Source organism: Nomascus leucogenys, chromosome 2 (genome assembly GCF_006542625.1).
Source record: "Nomascus leucogenys isolate Asia chromosome 2, Asia_NLE_v1, whole genome shotgun sequence".
NCBI classification, from domain to species: Eukaryota; Metazoa; Chordata; class Mammalia; order Primates; family Hylobatidae; genus Nomascus; species Nomascus leucogenys.
Genome location: NC_044382.1, coordinates 154,697,768 through 154,718,768, shown reverse-complemented (window position 1 = coordinate 154,718,768; position 21,001 = coordinate 154,697,768). Strand labels below are relative to the sequence as shown.

The 21,001-nt window shown below is 61.1% G+C and overlaps 1 protein-coding gene and 1 long non-coding RNA gene across 6 annotated transcripts in view; one reads left to right on the top strand and one right to left on the bottom strand.

The window, feature by feature from the left end:
* The window catches only part of ZFPM1 (zinc finger protein, FOG family member 1), an 88,735-nt gene that overhangs the window by 2,083 nt on the left and 65,651 nt on the right, over positions 1 to 21,001 (bottom strand). For 4 of the 5 annotated variants that reach the window (XM_030820109.1, XM_030820095.1, XM_030820101.1 and 1 more), the window contains 6 exons: positions 18,226 to 18,359; positions 6,197 to 6,299; positions 4,869 to 5,078; positions 871 to 1,104; positions 364 to 459; positions 139 to 285 (listed from right to left, as the gene is read on the bottom strand). In XM_030820109.1, the coding sequence (XP_030675969.1) occupies positions 139 to 285; positions 364 to 459; positions 871 to 1,104; positions 4,869 to 5,078; positions 6,197 to 6,299; positions 18,226 to 18,359 (924 nt within the window). The remainder of the gene's footprint in view (positions 1 to 138; positions 286 to 363; positions 460 to 870; positions 1,105 to 4,868; positions 5,079 to 6,196; positions 6,300 to 18,225; positions 18,360 to 21,001) is intronic. The other variant, XM_030820123.1, reaches the window with a different exon arrangement.
* LOC115836942 lies at positions 6,319 to 19,606 on the top strand. Its single transcript, XR_004031954.1, has 5 exons — positions 6,319 to 7,730; positions 8,488 to 9,302; positions 10,271 to 10,361; positions 11,043 to 11,138; positions 19,037 to 19,606. It is a non-coding gene; the product is annotated as an uncharacterized LOC115836942 (long non-coding RNA).

Sequence of the window (21,001 nt, the reverse complement as noted above, 5' to 3'; positions counted from 1 at the left end):
GGAGGGGGAGGGGTAGGCGGATGTGGTTTAGAGCGAAGGCTGAAATGGACCCCCACCTGTCTTGGGCGACAAGCCCACTCCCTTCCCACTGCTCAGGGGGGCCCCAGGGGCAGGGGGTGGCCCCCACGGGCTGCTCACCTGGGGGCAGCTTGGTTGCTGGGTGTCCGGCCCCTGGCGAGTAGATCTCACCCTTGGAGCCAGGTTGGCAGACCATGTGGTTGGTGACCAGGTGGCTGTAGAGAATGTCCCTTGTGGTGGAGATGAAGCCACAGCTGTGGCAGACACCTGTGGGCCATGGCGAGGTGGTCAAGGCCCAGGGCGGAGGGCGGGACCCACACACCCCCCGGCCCCTGCGGCGCCTACCGCTCAGCGTGTCCGTGTGCACCTTGAGGTGCCGCTCGCAGTTGGCCTTGGTGGTGAAGGCGGACAGGCAGATGAGGCACACGAAGGGCCGCTCTCCTGGAACACAGGGCGCGTGAGAGCGGTGCCCGGGCCAGCTTGACCTTGGGACTCCAGGGATGAGGAAAGCGACTGGGCCCAGGGCCGTGATCTGTGCCGGGGGACCCTGTGCTGAAGGGTCTTTAAACCCTTCCCCTTCCGCCGCCTTTTGTCTCTCTGGACTGCCAGTGGGCCTAGACCTCACTGACTACCCAGATAGCCCACAGGCCTGCTTGCCTGCCTGCTTTGGGCCCCTGCTGGGGTCTTGGGTGTGCCGGAGATCGCACAGGTGAACCGTGGCACCGTGTGTGCTTGCATGTGGGTTTTCCCGGGCGGCCTGCGGGACTGGGTGGGGAAGGAGCCGGCATCCTGAGGACCCGCGTCCGGGGTGGGGGCTCACCGCTGTGGGGGCTCACCGCTGTGGGGGCTCACCGCTGTGGCTGCGCATGTGGATCTCCAGGGAGCTGGCGCTGGGGCAGCTCTTGCGGCACTGGGGGAAGGGGCAGATGCGCTCGTTGGAGTAGGTCTCCTTGGGCTTCTCGTCTGTGGCGGCCGCGGCCGGGGAGCCGGTGCCCTGGCGGCTGGCGCAGTAGTAGAGCAGGTGCGCCTGCAGGTTGCGCTCGCTGCGGTACCAGATGCCACAGTCCTTGCAAGGGAAGACGTCTTCTGTGGGGTGGGAAGCAGGTGCGGTCAGGCTGAAGGCCGGTCTGCCAGCCAGGGCAAGGCTGTGGGCGGAGGCAGGGCCTGGCCGTGACGGACCCCACCGTCCTCCCCACCCCAGGAGCTGAGGCTTTGATCTCTCCCTGTAACTGTAAGCCTCCTGGATGCTCCTGTGACAGCCCCACTCCCTTCCGTAGATCCCAGGAGCCCTGGGACCCGTGGGGAGTGGGGTCTGAGTGAACCCCCATGGGTCCCCTTCCAATACTGAGCCCCTAAGGAGATGCTTTGGCCTCATGGGGACAGAAGGAAGAAGTGGACACCGCTGGCGAGGCTAGCATCCATGACATACTGGGGTGACCGTGTGGACCCGGGAGGCCGTGGAAGAGGAAACGTGTGTGTACAGATGTGCGTGCAGGTGCGTGGGAGTGCCAGGCTGCAAAGAAGACCCATGTGCACCGTCCCTGGGCACTCGGGCACACGATGGCTGCTGACTGCAGCTCTAGGGATGTGGCCGTGAGACTAGGAGTGCAGAAGTTAGGAAGCCCCCGTGCGCCCACACACCTGGGTGGCTCCATGTCAGTGACCACCTGGCTGGTCAGATTTGCCGAATTCACCACACTGACCCCACATGGGCTGCTTGTAACTTGAGAGTTTCGGGGGCTTGCAGTCTGCTTACGGTGGTTTTCCCAGCGGGGGAGGACTTCTCTAGCGTGTTCTCGCTTTGCCTTTATAGCAGTTTGAGGGATGTTCTCTGGCCCAGAGCCCTGCCCCATCTGCCCACGGCCCCTTGGCTGAAGACAGGGAAGGGGATGGCCTGTTCAACTTGGCCTTGGCCTCCGTGTGGAACCCAGGGGCCCTGGGATTCCTTATCTGGCTTTCAAGCCCGTTCCACTTAGAGACCAATGTGGTATCTGGTTTCTGCCTGGGCAGGTTAGTGCTGGTTTCTCACCCGGCTTCTCCGATGTTGATCCCGAGTCTGCAGTTATCACGCAGGGGTGGCCCCTGCCCCCGTGCCCTCCCCTCTGCGGCCTGCTCGCCACCTCTGCCTCTAGGGAGGAATTTCAGTGCCTGGGTGAGGTGGCTCTTCCTCCTGCACCTCGCGGTTCTAGCAACTTTTCTGGCTCACATTTCCCTCTTGTGCTGTTGATTTCTGTTTCTCAAGTTCCTTTTACTTGGGGGCTGCAGGCGGCTCTGTCCTCTCTCAGCTGAGGGCTTGAGCTGGGTCCCAGATCTGGGAGGCCACTGGCTGGGTTTGTTTCTGCATCTCCAAGGTCATTGTGGGGGACTGTTGCTGCAGGGATGTGGGGAGAGGGGCCGTGGCCGTGCAGTTTAGAAAGGCTGCCCGCCTGCTGGTGACCACAGGCCAAGTCCGGTGGCCTGCGGAGGGGCCTCCATGCAGGTGCCTCTGCATCCCGCTTCACAGGTGAGATGGGCCCAGAGTGTGGGAGGCTCAAGAATTAAACTGGATCTGACCCTGGAATTGGTTCCTACGGCTCTTCCAGAGCAGCAGACAAGCATCGGCTGTGCCCTGGTGGCTGCAGAAGTGCTAGGGGAGGACTTAGGAATGTCAACAAGATGTCTGGCCCACGGTGGTGTCCTTCCAAAGCAGCGTTCCCGGGACACTGCTGCCAGGGGATGAGGCATGTCAGACCCGCGAGGGGGAAACCGAGGCAGAGGCTGAGCCGAGGGCACCCGCAGCTGCCCCTCAGAGACTGGGAGGTGGGCTCTGCAGGCCGTGTGGGCAAGGACCCTGCTGGAGGATGGGACCCTCGCCAGCCTACTGTCCCCACTGGGTCACTGTCGTTATCAGCGGGGTGCTCCCCTGGAGTTGGGTCTCCCGGGCACCCCGAGACACTATAGGGGCACCCCCTCTCCATCCTGGTGGAAGGGCGCTCTGGCCTCCCATCCCCTCTGCGCCTTCTCCTTCCAGGGAAGAGAAGGCAGATGGGGACCCCCTTTGCTCCGGGCTCCTTTCAGTCACCTGCGGCCCATGTTCTCTTCTGCCCTCCTGGCTCCCGGGGGCAGTGGCTTGCCCTGCCCAGGCCCAGCCCCCACCTCCAACCTGGGGCTTAGGTGTGGACCTGGCCACTCGGCCCCTTCTCTCCAGTGTCACCAGCCGTTCCCACCAGCACATAACATGGGCCATTATGTCCTGGGTACCAGGCACACAAGCCCAGCCCCCTCTGGCCAGCTGGCCCCTGCACAGGCCTCGTCTCTGACCCTCCCCGGAGTGGCCTCGGTCAGGGTCATGGCGACCTCTGCACTGTCTCCAGCAGTCATTTCTCTGCCGTTGGTCTCGCCACAGCCTGGATGTGGCAGACCACCTGCCGCCCTCCAGGGCCCCCTCTAACCTATCTCAGCTCACTCTCCGTACCTTGGGAGATGTCCCCTGTCCCCTGACTCCAGGGTCCACAGGCCCCAGGGCTCCCTGAGCCCCATCCTTGTCCCTCAGTGGTCTCTGTGGCTTCTCTTTTGCATCTAGCAGGTGTCTCGAGGTCAGGACACTCAAAAAGTGGGGGTCTGCTCCCCAGACTCTCATACGGGCTGACATCCCCCCAACGGCCGCACACTTGGCCCTGCAGGTCCCTTTGCCCCAACCACTGGCTGCCTCCACCTACTTCAAGCCGTCTTCACATCTGACTTGCTCACAAAGGTCGCCTTTCTTCCAGTTTTGTGACTCTGTGGTCACCAAAGCTAAACCTGAGTTTTACCGTCCCCCTCCAAACGCTCTCTGGTGCAGTCCCTGTTCCCCTGGGAAGCCCCAGCCGCTGGCCGGGGCCAGACTTGCCGTGTGTCCCCCGCGTGCCTCGTGCCTCTCCACGGTGGCCACACGCTGCCCTCGGCCACAGAGGTGCATGGGGCACACCATCACTCTTGGCTAATTTTGAAAACTTTTGGCAGATATGGGGTCTTCTGTGTTGCCCACTCTGGTCTTGAACTCCTGGGCTCAAACGGTCCTCCTGCCTCAGCCTCCCAGTGCTGGGATCACGGGTGTGGCTCCTGCACCCGGCCGGAGGTGAGTGACTCATGATTCCCACAGCCACCCTCAGAGGTTCCTAGAGAGCCACTGCAAGAGTGACATCTGTCCACTTCAGGCGTCCCCAGGGGCAGCTCTGTCCCCAGGGACATGTGGTCACGGGTAGAGATATTTTTGTGGCGTGTGCCTGAAGTCCCAGCTACTCAGGAGGCTGAGGCAGGATGGCTTGAGACTAGGACTTCATGACCATCCTGGGTAACAGAGTGAGACCTTGTCTCGAAAAAAACAACAAAAACCCCAACCAACAGATGTCTTGGTTGTCACAACTTGGAGGTGGAGGTGGTGGCAGCACCTAGCGGGCTGGGGCCAGGGCTGCTGCTCACCGCCCATGGTGCCCAGGGAGACCTCCACTGTGGAATGACCTGCCCCACATGCCAGGAGGGCCAGGGTGAGGGTCCTGCTCTGCCCCACAGTCAGGGCCGCCCCCACGTCCGCCCCCAGGGAAAGCGCAGGCTTCTGGTGTGGTGTGTGGGGCACAGCCGGGTCTGTGCCTAAGCCCGCTTGCCTGCTGGCACGGGCTTTCCCTGTGGTGGCCCTGGGCTCTGGGGGTCCTCCTGTCCCTGTGTGTTCTGCACTTGGGACCACTCACATCACCTCCTTCCCTGCCTTCCCTCTCACTCTGTTGGCAGCCTGCGGCCCCCGAGCTTCCCACCCTCAGCTCCCACCCTCCCCTGCCCTGCCTGCCCCTCCTTGGTGGAGCAGCTGCCCTGGGCCTGGGGAGCCCAGCACTCACTGTTGATCACCGCGGTGGCAAGGATGGAGGCCATCCCGGCCTGCTGGGGCAGGAGCTGGAGGTCGTGTGCGGGGGCCGGGCACGTGGGCTCTGCTGGCTCCTCCTTCTCCACAGGGTGGCCGGGGGTGCTGCGGGGCTTGGCCGTGAGGAGCACGCTGAGGAGTCCCCCCGCGGGCACCGGCTTGGTGACCCTGCACCACAGCGCGTCATCTGGAGGGAGACAGGTGTCCAAATCTAGGACCTTGTGCCCCACTTTCCTGTCCCATCTTAAACGAGGGGTGGAGGATGGGGTCAGGATAGCGGCCACCCGGGTTCACAGCTGTGGCTGGCTGGCTGCCAGGGCCGTCGTGCCTGGGGGGGCGAGGCTGGGTGGTCCCCCATGGGTGCTCACAGCCTGCCTGCCTCCAGGCCTCCTTGCCCTGTGCCCATCCTAGTGGGAGGGCCCTGAGGAAGTCTCCCAGGAAAGGGATGACGTGGAGGGCGGGTGGTGGAGTAACTAGGGGAGACCGTGGGTGGCCACTCAGGGAAGGCAGCCAGAGGTGGGGCCCTAGAGTGGACCCCGTTCTCCAGGAAACTGTCCAAGGGTGGCTCTTCCTGCAGCCGCCTGCAGGGGGCAGCCTCAGCCCACAAAGCCCAGGCTGCGCGGGGCCGGCTTGTTCACCTGGGGTGCCCGGGCTGTGCGTCCCCTGCGGTGCTGCCCTCAGGCCTGAGCCGGCCCTGCCCATGCGCACCACAGCCTGCCCCCACCCTGCACTGGGGCCAGGGACTCCACTGGCCAGTGGACCCTGCCTAAGCCCAGAGGGCCTCCCGCTTCATCCCTGGGTGCTCGGAGGTGCAGGCTGCCCATACATGCCACCCTCAGTAGCAGCAGCACGGTAAGGCCCCTCGACTTCCTGGACGGCCACCTTGACCGTTTCTGGAGCCAGCCCGACGACATGGAGGATGGTCCAGTGGCACCTGCCAGCCAGCCTGGCATCAGGGTCCCTGCTGCTGCCCTTGGTGGGTTCCCAGAGGTGCAGCCAAGGCAGGGAGGAGATACGGGGATCATGGTGTCCCCCAGAGGGACAGAATACCCCCCCACCCCCCCGCCACGGACACCTGTCCTGGCTCAGCCTCCCAGTCGGGACCCTCATACCGGACTCGTGGTCTGGGCTGACTGGTCCCAGTAGAGCGTCTGCCTCACGCTGCAGCGCCCAGGGCCAGTGGCTCCCCATCCCCCATCCCCCGCCCTAGCAGGCTGGTTTCCCTTTAAAGGCCCAGCCCAGGGGGAGCCAAGTGACCCCCCACCTTCCGGAAGGCTTGGGACGGAGGTGCCGCGTCATACTGACCCTTCCTGTGGATCTCTGTGTTGGCCTCGGCCTCAGTCAGGGCCTGGGGCAGCGTCCTCAGCCAGCAGGCCTCGTCCACCAGCAGCAGGGTCAGGGCTGGGCTCTGGGGGGGGCAGGAACACGTGGGGAGGGGTCCATCAGCAGCCTGCCTGGGGGTTCCCGCGGTATGTGGGCATCCGTGACGTGGATCTGCCTCCCGGCTTCATGGATCTACCTCCCGGCTAGGCTGCTAGGCCAGGCCGTGGACAGTCATTGGCCCAACAGCTGGCAGAGCTGTGGCATGGGCCATCTGTGCCACAGCTGGCCGGCGGGGCCAACACCGTGCTGGGGCTGGGAGGCTCGGCAGGGAGTAGTGCCTTCCAGGGTCGGGCACAGGGTTCTTGTGGAGACTGAGGCCCAGAGAGGTCGAGCACCATGCCCCAGGTCACACAGCCAGTGAGCAGCAGAGCCTGAACTCACACCCGGGTCTGCGAATCTGTGTATCTGTGTTCTCCCCACTGCCCGCCCACCCCGGCCCCGGGCGTGCTGGGTGTGAAACCGCTGTTCCCACAGGGGCTGGACCTGGTAGAGGCTCCTTCCACACAGGCCCTAGATGCCTCCAGAATGACCTCTGGGGGCTGGGGCCGAGATTAGCCCAGAAGATACGGCACCTCCCTAGCAACCTTCGGGCCTCAGTGTCCCCTGACAGCATGGCTCCCCTCCCTGCCGCCTGCATTCCCGCTCGCTCCTGGGGCCGGCACACGGTGGATGCCGGGGAGCACCCACTGGGCTCAGAGGGTCTGTCCCCACCCTGAGGCTGGTCAGGCCCCTTCCTGTGGGCCTGAGACACCAACACTGTGTTGGATAGGCCCTGGCTCCCCTGGCCTCACTGTCACCTTGGAAAGCAGGCAGTATGCTCCTCTCCACCTCATGGGTGAGGAAACTGAGACCCAGGAAAGGGAGGAACAGAGCTCCTGCCAGAGCCTTGGGCCATGCCATGCTGTCGGCGGTGGCTCAGGCTAAGTCTGGAAGGAAAACACTCTGGGCTCGGCCCTCGGGGCGGCTGTCGGCGGAGCCCGTGGAGGCCGCCTCGTTTCCTGCATCCATTGCGCCCCAGCCCCCAGCCGAATGGCAGAGGAAATGCGAGGGGCCCCATCCCAGTGCAGCTGGGGGCTGGAACAGGGCGAGGTGGGGCGGGCAGTCCATGGCCTTGCTCTGTGGTGCCCAACACTGGTCAGACTTCAAGGGGAGAAAGTGGTGGTGGGGGAAGGGGTGACTGCCACTGCCCCTCAGGCCTTGGTCCCTCCTGCAAGGCTGACCCAGCCTCAGCGCCCTGACCCTCAGCCCTGTGCTGCTCACTGCACTGGTGGTCCCCAAGCTCAGCCACCTGGGTGTCCAATCCAGAGGCACAGCACACACGCGTGCTCCAGCACTTCCTGTAAACACACTTTTTGTTCTATACAAATGGATGCCTTCTAATCAGAAACTTTCTGCATCATGACCTTTGCCTGAAAAGCCAGTGTCACCTACAATTGCTGCCGTTGGCACGGGACAGGTTTGTGCAGCCCTGTGGTGAGGACGGCAGTCAGCCCAACCCTGACATGGTAGAAGGGGCTGGGCTGGTGACAGTGCAGGGGTGTCCCCCGTGGGTCTGGGATACCTCCCCACTGGGTGCCAGCCCGTGAGCTTTCCTGGACTTTGCTAGCACGCGTGGGACTCTGTGGGCCACAGAGCTGGGCAGTGGGGTCCCAGCCAGGCTCGGCCTCCCTGCTGCGACCTTGGGCAGGGCACGACCAGACCCGTATACAGGGACCCCTCTGGGCCACCCCTGCCTCTTGGCCCATCCGCAGGGCACTCAGGAATCTAGCAAGATATGGCCTTTGGGCTGGGATGTTGAGTGACTACTCAGGCAAGGTTGGGGCAGGCTGGCCAGCAGAGCAGGTGGCTTCCACGTCTCCTGCCTGCTACCACATGGCTCAGCCACAGAACGGGTGAGCAGAGCTAAGCTGGCCAGGGGGCTGGCCCTGGCTGGGATGGGTGCAACCCTGCAGTCCCAATGTGAAGCCATCCCCAGCAGCCACCCCAACCCCTGGCTCAGCTTCTCCTCTGCAGATTGGGCTCTGCCCTCTCCCCACATGGCTGCTGGGGGTACAGAGGGGTAGCCGAGCCCCTGCTCACTCCGGACCCACCCCAAGCCCACCATTAGCCTTTGGGGCCATCTCAGGGGAGTCAGTCCCATCTGCTGTGACTCAGTTTTCTCCCGGTATGTTGAGAGGCCGTGATCTGTGTGAAGCTTTTTGCCTGCCTGGCAGGTTCCCAGCATGGGATGCATATTAGCTCCAGCCCTGGCTGTTGCTTTTGGGTTGACCTGGCAGGACAAAGTGGGCAGGGGGTGCCTCCAGGCCCCAGGGGATGCCGTCCACAGGGCACATCTGGGGCAGCACATGCTGAGTGTCCACTGCAGTGAGTGGCTCCCCCAAAGAAGGTGCTTTGCACAGGCTGGCATCGGGTGGGTGTCCCCCTTTTAAAGGACACCCCAGTGATTCCCAGGGCCGCATAGCAGGGCTCAGGAGCTGCACGCCAGCTGTGGGGCTCTGCCGGCTCCGATGGGGGCTTCCGCTGGGGCAGGCTGGGGGGTAAACCCCAGGGGCAATGGGCAGGCACATTCCTGGCACAAAGGTGGGTGACCAGCGGCTACTGTGTCCCGGCTGCACCCAAGCCAGGCGGGCAGCGCTCAGCGAGGCTGCTGGGGCCTGGCCCTCCCCACCCTGGCCTTCCCGAGCCTCTAATGAATATTAATGAGCAGAGGAGGGTGAAAAAAATTAATCTGCTTGATCCTCCGATGGGTGCTGCGGTAACGATATGAAATCTAATTATTCGTCCCAATATTTCTAAACCCTCAAACTGAGACTGACAGCCTCCCGGTCGGTTTAATGCTTATCACTCCCAGGAGCAGCGTGTTCGCAGCATGATAAAAACACGCGCCGCAACTTTGCTGACGCTGCACAACCCCCCGATTTTTCTGTGGCAGTCCCGAGTGGAGGGAAGGCGCCATGTTCCCGCCTGGCCCTGCCGAGTGCACCCCGCATTTGTGGGGCACGATGGGGCGCCTGCCCTGGGTGTGCAGGTGCGGAAGGGCATGGGGAAGGAGGGCGAGGCTCCCATCCAGCACCCGCCCCCGACCCGGGAGGGAACAGGTAGGAGACCTAGGGGTGCAAGATAAGCAGCTCCGGCCATCCTGCCACAGCCCCCACTGCCAAACACTCTCAGAGGGGCCTGCCGCTCCTACTTCTGTGACCACAGGCTGGGAAGGGGTGAGGGCCTCCCTGCCAGTCTGCCCTGGCTTCTGAGGATGCAGGGGCCACCCTGACACCTCCCAGGGGAGAGGGGAGCACAGCCTCGCCTGGGGCCACCAGGGTCCCCAGCCTGGAGGTGGCGTGGCCACAGCCAGCCCTGAGCCAGTGTCTTGCCCGGTGCCAAGTGGCCAGACCCCTGATGCCAGCCCGGGGCCACCCGCCTACCCTGGGAGCCACTGCTGGGGCCGCGGCCAGGAGACGCTGGGGCAGGAAGCCAATTTCAGCTTCTGCTTCCCTTGCGGAGGGGCTGGCTGGGCGCGGGTCTGCCTGTTGATTTTTTTCTCTGTCTCCTCTTTTTTCCCCACCTCTGATCAGGCCTGGAACAGAAGCCCTTTCTCTGGTGCTGCAGGCCCTTCCTGACCCTGCTCCGCCTGTAGGCAGTGGGGAGCAAGTGGGGAGGGGGCCTTTTTTTTTTGTTTTTTGAGATGAAGTCTTGTTCTTGTCCCCCAGCCTGGAGTGCAATGGTGCGATCTCGGCTCACTGCAACTTCCACCTTCTGGGTTCAAGCAATTCTCCTGCCTCAGCCTCCCGAGTAGCTGGGATTACAGGTGCGCACCACCACACCCAGCTAATTTTTGTAGTTTAAGTAGAGACGGGGTTTCACTATGTTGGCCAGGCTGGTCTTGAACTGCTGACCTCAGGTGATCTGCCCGCCTTGGCCTCCCAAAGTGCTGGGATTACAGGCGTGAGCCACTACGCCCAGCCTTGGGAGGGGGCCTATTTTTAACTTCCCAACCAGGCCCTTCTGCCAAGACTCTCAGAGATGTGGGCGCTGCGGCCATCTTTCCTCCCAGGGTGCCACAGGCTCAGTACCCAGCCTGGTCAGGGAGGTATGTCCAGGGTCCGCCGAGGACCCTAGAGCCCACCCTCCTTGCAGTCCCTTGGGGTTGCCCTGTCCCTCCTCCGGGCCCTGGCCGGCCCCACCAGCAGCGGCCATTTTAAATTCCCCGGGCGGACCTGAGAATGCTCCTTGTTTCCCCCAACAAAGAGGTCAGTGTCTCGATTCTGCGGTGGCACCGATAGTCATCGGAAACCCTATCTGTGCCGCATCCGCTGTGACAACTTTATCTGAGTCCGTTTCCAAACCTCGCTGTGCAGCTCTGAAGCAGCTTGCAGGGCTGCTGGGGTGGCCCGGCCCACGGAGCCAAATGGTTGGTCCTGCAGAAGCCCCGTGGGGCTGCTTGGCCATCCCCAGGCCACTGCAGGGTAGCAGGCCAGCAGCAGGTTCATGGGAGGGTGGGAGCTGAGGCTGAGGCTGAGGCTGCTGAGGCCCCAGCCCATCTTTTCTCCAGCCCATCCTGAGAAGTCCTCCACCTCCCTGTCACCTTACCAGAGGCACCAGCTGGTCCCTCAGTACCTCTGTCTCCCTCGACCATGCAAGGAGTACGTTTCCCAGGTGAGGGCCTGAGGCCTGCAAGATTACAAGCCAGGTCCCTGAGACCCCCGCCCCTCGCTGCTGCCACCTCATCCACTGGGTCACTCACTCACTCATTCCCTTATCCGGCAGGCAGGCCTTGCACACCAGCTGTTGCCAGGTGTGGGGAACACAGCAAACAGAGCTGCGTCTCCCGTGGGTGCTGGAGTGTGGAGCCGGCCAGAAACAGCAGGTAGGCGCCTGGAGGGGCAGCGACAGAGACACGGGACAGGCTGAGACGGGGAGTGGGGGTGGCTGTGCCAGGATGTTGGCCGAGACCTGGAGGGTGAGGAAGGGAGGGTGTGGATATGAGGTGGCCAAGGAACAGCATGGGGGAGGAAACAGAGAGGAGGGAACAGCACGGGGAGGGAATGGCACAGGGGTGGGAACAGCACAGGGGAGGGAACAGCACGGGGGAGCACAGGGTGGGGGAACAGCACAGGAGAGAGGGAACAGCACGGGTTGGGGCAACAGCATGGGGGAGGGAAAAGCACAGGGGAGGGAAAGCACGGGAGGGAAAGCACCAGGGAGGGAACATCACGGGTTGGGGGAACAGCAGAGGGGAGGGAATAGCACAGGGGAGGGAACAGCACGGTGGAGGGAACACGGTGTTTGTGCTCAGGATACCTTAGCAGGGGGTCCCTGACCCACGATGGCCTGAGGCTTTCTCACATGGGGATGGGGCTGGCACCCCTGGAGGCACCATAGAGTCTGAGCAGTCCTCTGAAACCATGCAGGGAGCCCCAGAGCCTGGTGTCAGGGGTCATCGCCATGGCAGAACCTGATCTCATAGGAGGGGAAGGGGCTCGGCTTGGGGAGCTGAGTCAGGCCACTTTCCCTTTAGTTTTCACAGCACGGAGGAGGGAACAGCATGGAGGCGGGGGAAACAGCATGGAGTGGCGGTGGGGAACAGCACAGAGGAGGGGAGGGAACACTGAGGTTGGCCTCAGGCTGTATATCCATCCATCCATCCATCCGTCCATCCATCCATCCACCCAGCCATCCACCTGTCCATCATCCACTCACCCACCTGATCATCCATCCATTCACCCACCCTCCCATCCATCCATCCACCCACACTCCCTCCCTACCTCCAATCCACCCACCCACACTCCCTCCTTCCCTCCCATCCATCCATCCATCTGTTCATCTACTCAGCCACCTAATCATCCATTCATCCACCCACCCCTCCCATCCATCCATCCATCCAGCCAGCCACCCACCCATCCACCCATCCATCTATTCATCCACCTATCCATCATCCACCCACCCACCTAATCATCCATCCATCCACCTAATCATCCATCCATCCACCCACCCTCCCATCCATCCACCCACCCACCTAATAATCCATCCACCCATCCATCCATCCACCTATCCATCATCCACCCACCTAATCATCCATCACCCACCCACCCTCCCATCCATCCATCCATCCATCCATCCATCCATCCATCCTCCTTTCAGCCACCCACCCATTCATTCATCCATTCATCTATCCACCCACCCACTTACCATCCACCCATACATCTGTCCATCCACCACCCAACTGGTTATCCATCCACCATCCATCTACCCACCCATCCATCCATCTATCCACCCATTCACCCACTCATTTATCCATCCACCTATCCATCTATCCATCCACTCATCCATCCACCATCTATTCATGTATCCACTCATCCATCTATCCACCCCTCTTTCACCCACTCACCCACTCATCCATTCACCTACCTACCCATCCATCCATCCATCCATCCATCCATCCATCCACCCATCCATCCATGCATCCATCCATCCACTCATGCATCTATCCATCCACCCAGCCGTCAATCCATCTACCTACTCATCTGTCCATCTACCCATCTACCCACCCATCCACCCACCCATCCATCTACTCATGCATCCACTCATTCACCCATCATCCATCCATCCATCCATCCACCCTCTCAGCCACCCACTCATTCATTCATCCATCCATCCATCTATCCACCCACCCACTCATCCATCCACCCATATATGTATCCATCCATACATCCACCTGGTTATCCTCCCATCCATCCACTTATCCACCAGCTATCTACCCACCCATCCGTCCATCTACCCACTATCCATCCATCCATCCATCCATCCATCCACTCATCCATCTATCCATCCACCCAGCCGTCAATCCATCTACCTACACATCTGTCCATCTACCCATCTACCCACCCATCCACACATCCATCCACCCACCATCCATCCGTCCATCCATTCATCTACCTGTCCATCATCCACCCACCCAACTAATCATCCATCCACCCACCCACCCTCCTATCCATCCATCCATCCACCCACCCATCCATCTATTCATCCACCTATCTATCATCCACCCACCCACCTAATCATCCATCCATCCACCCACCCTTCCATCCATCCATCCATCCAGCCACCCACCCTCCCATCCATCCACCCATCCATCATCCACTCACCCACCTAATCATCCATCCACCCACTCTCCCACCCACCCTCCCATCCATCCATCAAGCCAGCCAGCCAGCCAGCCAGCCAACCACCCATTCATTCATTCATTCATCTATCCACCCACCCACTTATCCATCCACGCATATGTCTATCCATCCATCCACCTGGTTATCCATCCACCATCCATCTACCCACCCATCCATCCATCTATCCACCCATTCACCCACTCAGTTATCCGTCCACCTATCCATCTGTCCATCCATTCATCCATCCACTCATCCATTCATCTATCCACTCATCCATCTATCCACTCCTTCACCCACTCACCCACTTATCCATCCATCCATCCATCCATCCATCAATCCATCCAGCCATCAATCTATCTACCTACACATCTGTCCATCTACCCACCCATCCACCCACCCATCCATCTACCCATGCATCCACCCATCCACCCATCATCCATCCATCCATCCATCCATCCACCCTCCCAGCCACCCACCCATTCATCCATCCATCCATCCATCCATCCATCCATCCATCTATCCACCCACTCACTCAACCATCCACCCATACATCTATCCATCCATCCACCTGGTTATCCTCCTATCCATCCACTTATCCACCAGTTATCTACCCAACCATCTATCCATCTACCCACCATCCATCCATCCATCCATCCATCCATCCATCCATCCAATCATCCATCTATCCATCCACCCAGCCGTCAGTCCATCTACCTATACATCTGTCCATCTACCCATCTACCCACCCATCCACCTACCATCCATCTACCCATGCATCCACCCATCCACCCATCATCCATCCATCCATCCACCTACCCACCCTCTCAGCCACCTACCCATTCATTCATCCCTCCATCTATCCACCCACCCACTCATCCATCCACCCATACATCTATCCATCCATCCACTTGGTTATCCTCCCATCCATCCACTTATCCACCATCCATCTACCCACCCACCCCCCATCCACCTCTCTACCCATTCACCCACTCATTTTTTTTTTTTTTTTTGAGACAAGAGTCTCGCTCTGTGCCCAGGTTGGAGTGCAGTGGTGCCATCTCGGCTCACTGCAAGCTCCGCCTCCCAGGTTCACACCATTCTCCTGCCTCAGCCTCCCGAGTAGCTGGGACTACAGGCGCCCACCACCACACCCGGCTAATTTTTTGTATTTTTAGTAGAGACAGGGTTTCACCATGTTAGCCAGGATGGGCTCGATCTCCTGACCTCATGATCCGCCCGCCTCGGCCTCCCAAAGTGCTGGGATTACAGGCGTGAGCCACTGCGCCTGGCCTCACCCACTCATTTATCCATCCACCTATCCATCTATCAATCCATTCATCTATCCACTCATTCATCTATCCACCCCTCCTTTACCCACTCACCCACTCATCCATCCATCCATCCATCCATCCATCCATCCATCCACCCTCTCAGCCACCCACCCATTCATTCATCCATCCATCTATCCACCCACTCACTCATCCATCCACCCATATATCTATCCATCCATCCACCTGGTTATCCTCCCATCCATCCACTTATCCACCATCTATCTACCCACCCATCCATCCACCTAGCCACCCATTCACCCACTCATTTATCTATCCACCTATCCATCTATCCATCCATTAGTCTATCCACCCCTCCTTCACCCACTCACCCACTCATCCATCCATCCATCCATCCATCCATCCATCCATCCATCCATCTATCCAGTCATCCATCTATCCATCCACCCAGCCGTCCATCCATCTACCTACACATCTGTCCATCTACCCATCTACTCACCCAACCATCCACCCATCCATCTACCCATGCATCCACCCATCCACCCATCATCCAGCCATCCATCCATCTATCCATCCATCCATTCACCTACCCACCCACTCATCTACTCATCTGTCCATCCACCCACTTATCCACCCAGCCCTCCAGCCACACATCCATGCATACGTCCGTCCATCCTCCATCCATCCATCCATCCATCCATCCATCCATCCATCATCCATCCATCCATCCATCCATCCATCCATCCATCCATCCCCATCCATCCATCCATCCATCCATCCATCCATCCCCATCCCCATCCATCCATCCATCCATCCATCCATCCATCCACCCATCCACCCATCCATCTGTCCACCTACCCATCCACCATGAGCGTTTCTTCTGTATCTGACTATAAATTCTGAAGCTGGCTGGGCCCCTCAGGCCCCTTTCCTCCAACCCCTGGTGTGGCAGGGGTGGGAGCTGTTCCTGCATCGGGGAAACGACCTGCCCCAGGTCACACAGCAAAGTCGGTGCCAGAGTCCACACTCCTGACTCAGGGGGGACTTGTGCACTCGTTTTCCTCCGTGCATGCCCACCCCCCATGTCCAGAGGTGGGGGACCGAGGGGGAAGCCACCCTGTCCCTGTTCACCCCAGCCTGTGAGCAAGCCCCAGACCGGTGGAGGCCAGCGGGGAGGGTCACAGCATCACATCTGCACCCCTCCCGCTTCTCCTTCTACAAAGAGAGAAAAAAACCGGCAGCAGCTGGGGCGATCCTGGCAGGAGGCAACGTCCTCCTCAGGGAGGGGTCGGGGAGAGAACTGGGACCTGTCAGCCAAGAGCGACAGGGGCCCGCTGAGACGCAAAAATATTTAGACAATAAATGAAGTATCGGAAAGGCGTGCATATCTTGAAGAAATCAATCATCTTGTACGGTGTGTCTGGACACTCGGCGCCAAGGCGGAGATAGCGCCTTGCTGGGGAGATAAGGGTTAATCAAGGATTTAATTCTGCAGGAGATAAAGCAGAGGAGGGAAGAGTGGAGCGGGGGCTCCTTCCTCCCCGGGCTCCCCGCAGAGCCTCAGCGGCTCCTCTGGCCTTCGCTCCCCTTGTGCCCCCAGACGTTATCTCCCCACTTGGGAGGGTTTCTAACCCCACGCCTGTATCCCCAGGATGGGCTGTGCCCTAGGCCAGAGCAGGACTAAATGCGGAGGCAGGCGGACAGGGAGGGGTGACTGCAGCTAGGGCAAAGGGCAGCCCATGGGGATGACTCCTGGGCTGGTGCCAGCCCTTCAGCCCTACCATTAAGGAGCCTGCGAGGGTCTCTGGGCAGATGTGGGTTCTAGTTCTCCCTCTGCTGTTTTATCCTGGGTATTTGGGCAATTGACTTAACGTCTTGGAGCCTCAGTTTTCTCATCTGTAAAATGGAGTGGCAGGACCCACCTCATAGGGTGCGGGGAGGAGGAAGTGAGGATGGGCGTGTGGTGTGTCTGGAACTCACAGAGCCCTCCAGTCTCAGCCCCTACGGTCTTTGCCCCTGGTCTCTACCTATGGGTTTTCTTGACACTTTGAGAGTCCAGAGATGAGAGCCATGGAACTCCTAGCCCATCCACTCATTCCTCCTGGCAACCATAAATGCCTGCCAACATCCCACATGCCAGCACCCTAGAAGGATCAACTGCTGCTTGCACGTGTACAGCGATGGGGAGCTCACGCCCCACAGAGCCACCTCTAAACACCATGGCTTGCTTCCTGTGGTGAAGCTGAAATGTGGCTCCTTCCATGGAGAACACTGACCACCACTGAGCTTCCACCGCCATTCTTCCACCTCCCTGCTCCAGGCCACGGGGCCAGGCAGCCACCCCTCCTGCAGGGCTGCTGGCCACAGTGCCCATGAGCCATGCCCCGTGTCAACCACCACTCCTGACCATCTCACGTGAGCTGCCCAGCTGCCCGGGCAGGCAGGGGTGCCCTGGGCTTCCCTGCTCCTCAGATAAGCTTGCAGCCCTGCCCACACCCCCTCTCAGGGTCTGCAGGCTCAGATGTCAAAGGAAGCTTTAGGCGCCCCTGTGTCTCACCCAAGGTCCCAAAGGCTGAGGAAATGGAGGCTCACAGTGGGCAGGGGCCTGCCTGGGGATGCACAGCAAGGAAATGGCATAAAGGCAGGAGACTCCAGGGCCTGGCAAAGGGGGATGCCCTCTGTCCTGGGCCACCTTCCCAGTGACTCCCTGAGTGGCCTGGGACACGCGTCTGCCTGCTCAGCTGCAAAAGGCTGTGTGAATGGCCCAGGAGGCCCCAGACCCTATGCCGCCCATGACGCAGCCCCACACGTACTTACAAGTTTCTATATACCAGTGCCCTTTCTTAGCTGAGACGTGTTTTAAAAGAAACCATTATACCCTCTTCGGAGGAAACCGTGCTGACTTGTCATAAGTCGGAGGTGGCCCCAGAAGTGCATACAAGACAAACGACACAGGCCTTTGTGTCTAGCGGTGAGGGGCTGCCTTGGAAGGCTCTGCCAGGCAGGGGCTGTCGCCAAGGAGATGAGCACACGTGCCGAGGCCATGGAGACCGTGGGCCTGACGGCCGTGCCTGTAGTCAAAAGGGTCCGCGGGGACAGACGCAGAACTACCCTCTCGCTCTCTGCTGCAGCATCCCCACTGTCCCAGTACCCCAAGGCCTGGGCCATTGCTTTGTTCCTCCCTCCACTTGAATGCTCTTCTCCTGTGCTCCAATGCCCAGTCATCTGTCAAGGTCCTGCTTAAAGAACCCCTCCTCCAGGAAGTCCTCCCTGAGGCACCAAAGGCCCCATATCACCTCCTACAGGAAGCCCTCCCTGGGCCCCCAGGCAGTGAATCCCTCCCTGCCCTCCAGGTCCCAATGTCTCAGGCCTACATCTTCCCACAGGCTCCACACAATAGTGGCCAGAGCTCCTGGGCTGGCGTCTAAGCTGGGCCTGTCCCCTGGGTCGGTGTTGCCCTGCATCGGGTGGGCGGGCAGGGGCAGGGATGGGGGCTCCTTACCGGCTCCGCCTGCCCGGGGGACGAGGCTCTGGTCTGGACACTCCCGTGGAACGGGCCCCAGGACAGGCCCGTGGCGAGGCTGAGTCGGGCCCGTATGCGCCTCTGCCCATCCTGCACCACCGGCTCCAGCTCGTCTGCAGAGAGACATCGCAGGCATGAGGCATGCCCAGTCTGGGGCCTGTCCAGCCCCCCTCCCGCCAGGGTCCGCCCAAGGGGCAGTGGAGGGTGGTAGTCCTGGGGGCCTGGGCTGAGTGGCAGGGGCCGGGCAGGTGCTGGGTCCTGGGGGCCTGGGCTGAGTGGCAGGGGCCGGGCAGGTGCTGGGTCCTGGGGTCCTGGGCTGAGTGGCAGGGGCCGGGCAGGTGCTGGGTCCTGGGGGCCTGGGCTGAGTGGCAGGGGCCGGGCAGGTGCTGGGTCCTGGGGCCTGGGCTGAGTGGCAGGGGCCGGGCAGGTGCTGGGTCCTGGGGGCCCGGGCAGCCCTGCAGCAAGCTCTCTAGGGCACTGTTGGGTGTAGGGACGCAGCCAGGAGGGTGCCTGTGGCTGGGTTTGAGCGAGCTGTGAGCCCTGCGATGGTTGTTCTCCAGAGCAAGGGATGCGGGTTGGACAGGCCCACAGAGCCTGGCCGCACAGTGCAACGCCGGCATGAGTTTATGTCATGGCTGACTGGTGGCCCCCAAAAGATACATCAGCCTGCAGTCTATGAACATGCTCATATTTGGAAAAAGGGTCTTTGCAAATGTAATTAGATGAAGGCTCTTGAGATCAATGGGATTATCAGGTGGGCCCTAAAACCATTGACAAGTATCTTTCTAAGAGACACAGAAAAGGAGAGAAAAGACCATGAGAAGATGGAGATGGAGATGGGAGGCAGCCATGAGAGTCGCCTGAAGCCCCCAGAAGCTGTGAGTGGCAGGAGGGAGACTCTGGAAGGAGCCTGGTGCTGCTGATACTTGGACTTGGGACTCGGAGCCTCCAGGCTGTGCCTCCAGGCTGTGCGAGGACACACTCTGCTGCCTGAAGCCCCAGGTCATGCTAACTTAGCACCCAGCCCAGGACACACACACACCTGGCCCTCACCTGCCTCCTGGAGCCTCAGCCTCCTCGGTGGACAACAGGGACGTGGCTCCTCCCAGGCCACACACCCTCTGCCCAGGAAGGCCGGGCCACCTCTACCTCTCCTGTGGCCAGGGCTGCCTGGGCCCATGGAGGCCTCACGTGGCCTGGCCTGGTCCCCTGGCCGCAGTGCTGTGGCGGCCCCACTTCCTGGAGCCCCGATTGGGCAGGCTGTGGCCTTAATGGACCTGATGATCAGATAGCTGCTTGCCTAATGGCAGAGATAACATGTAAATACGCCGGGAGGCCGTACTAAAACGTTTTAACTGGGTCTTTGTCTTCCCCAGGGCAGATAAGATGGCAGCAAACCAGGACCGAGAGGCCGAGGAGGCCCGTGCCCCTTTATCAGCCCCCAGGAGGGGAAGAGGGGGCTGGGGGCAGCAGGAGCGGTTCTGCCGTCTCAGCTTCAGGGCTGCCAGCCCACCCAGAATGCCTGGGTCCCGGCCCAGGGCTCTGACCACCGGGTCACTCTCCTCCCCTGCCCCCACAAAGGGCTTGGCACCAAGAGGGTGACCAGTGTGAGCTGGGTCCCAGCATCACAGTCACACAGGCCAGCCAGCACCACGCAGCCCCATGGGGGACCAGGAACACCCATTCCTGTGACGGTCATCCCCCCGCACAGACGAAGACATCGAGGCCCTGGAGGCTATGCGGCTAGCAGTGGGGCACTGGGGTCCAAACCCAGAGGCCTGGCTCCAGGGGCACCCCTGCGTGACAGTGGTGGGGGGGCCCGGCCCCTCATGTCCTGGCTGTACCTGTGACTCTGGCCCCCACCTGGCCAGGCCTTGGGGGTGGGCATGGGAGAGAAGAGACTCCCCAAAGGGGAGCTCCCGGTGTGTGCTCATCTGTCCCTCTGTCTGTCCGGCCTCCGGCGGGTCCTGAGTGCCACCATCAAGTGAGCCTGTGTGTCACCCCCGAGTCAGGGCTGGGGCCACAGGGAAGCGTGTGGAATCCCATCCGGACCGTCAGAAACGCTTGGAGATTCGTGGGGTGGGCCCTGCATGCAGGCCTCTGTTCTCCTGCTGGGGCCTGGCGGGGCAGGGTGGGGTGGGGGGCGAAGAGGACCCTTGTCTGAGAAGCCCCGTAGGGCACGTCTGTACCCATGAATGGCTGTGACTTCCTTTCAGAGAGGGAAGGGGTGGCATGCCTTCCCCTCAGGTTCTGGAACATTCCTGACCAGAGCCCCTGCTGTTCCTGAGACACCTGGGGCTGGTGCCCACCTTTCCAGGGGTAGGAAGAGCTTGGGCCTGCAGCATCCACACCTGCCGCGCGTCACACCTCAAGGGTGCCGAGGTCCCTGTCCTGGCAGCCCTGGGCTCTCACTTGCCCCCTGCCCTCATGGGGAAGTGGGAGGGCAGAACTGGTGCCCACCCTACCCGGCCCACGATGCACCCACAGGCAAACGGTCCTGCTCCCTAATCGGAGCTCCAGGACCAGCCGGCCAAGCCTCCCAGATAAGAGCGTGGCTGGCATTTCCCGTGGCGGCCGCCCCTTCTGGGTATCACGCACTGCCAGAGAGGGCTGGCTCTGATAAAGGTAGCCGTTCCACTTGCCCAGGGGCAGAACCCACCACTCAGGGATGGCCGGGGGCTGGGCGCGGGGCGTCCAAGGAGTCCAGGGATTGGAGGGGTTGTAGGGCTGGGGACCAGGGCAATGGTCACCATGA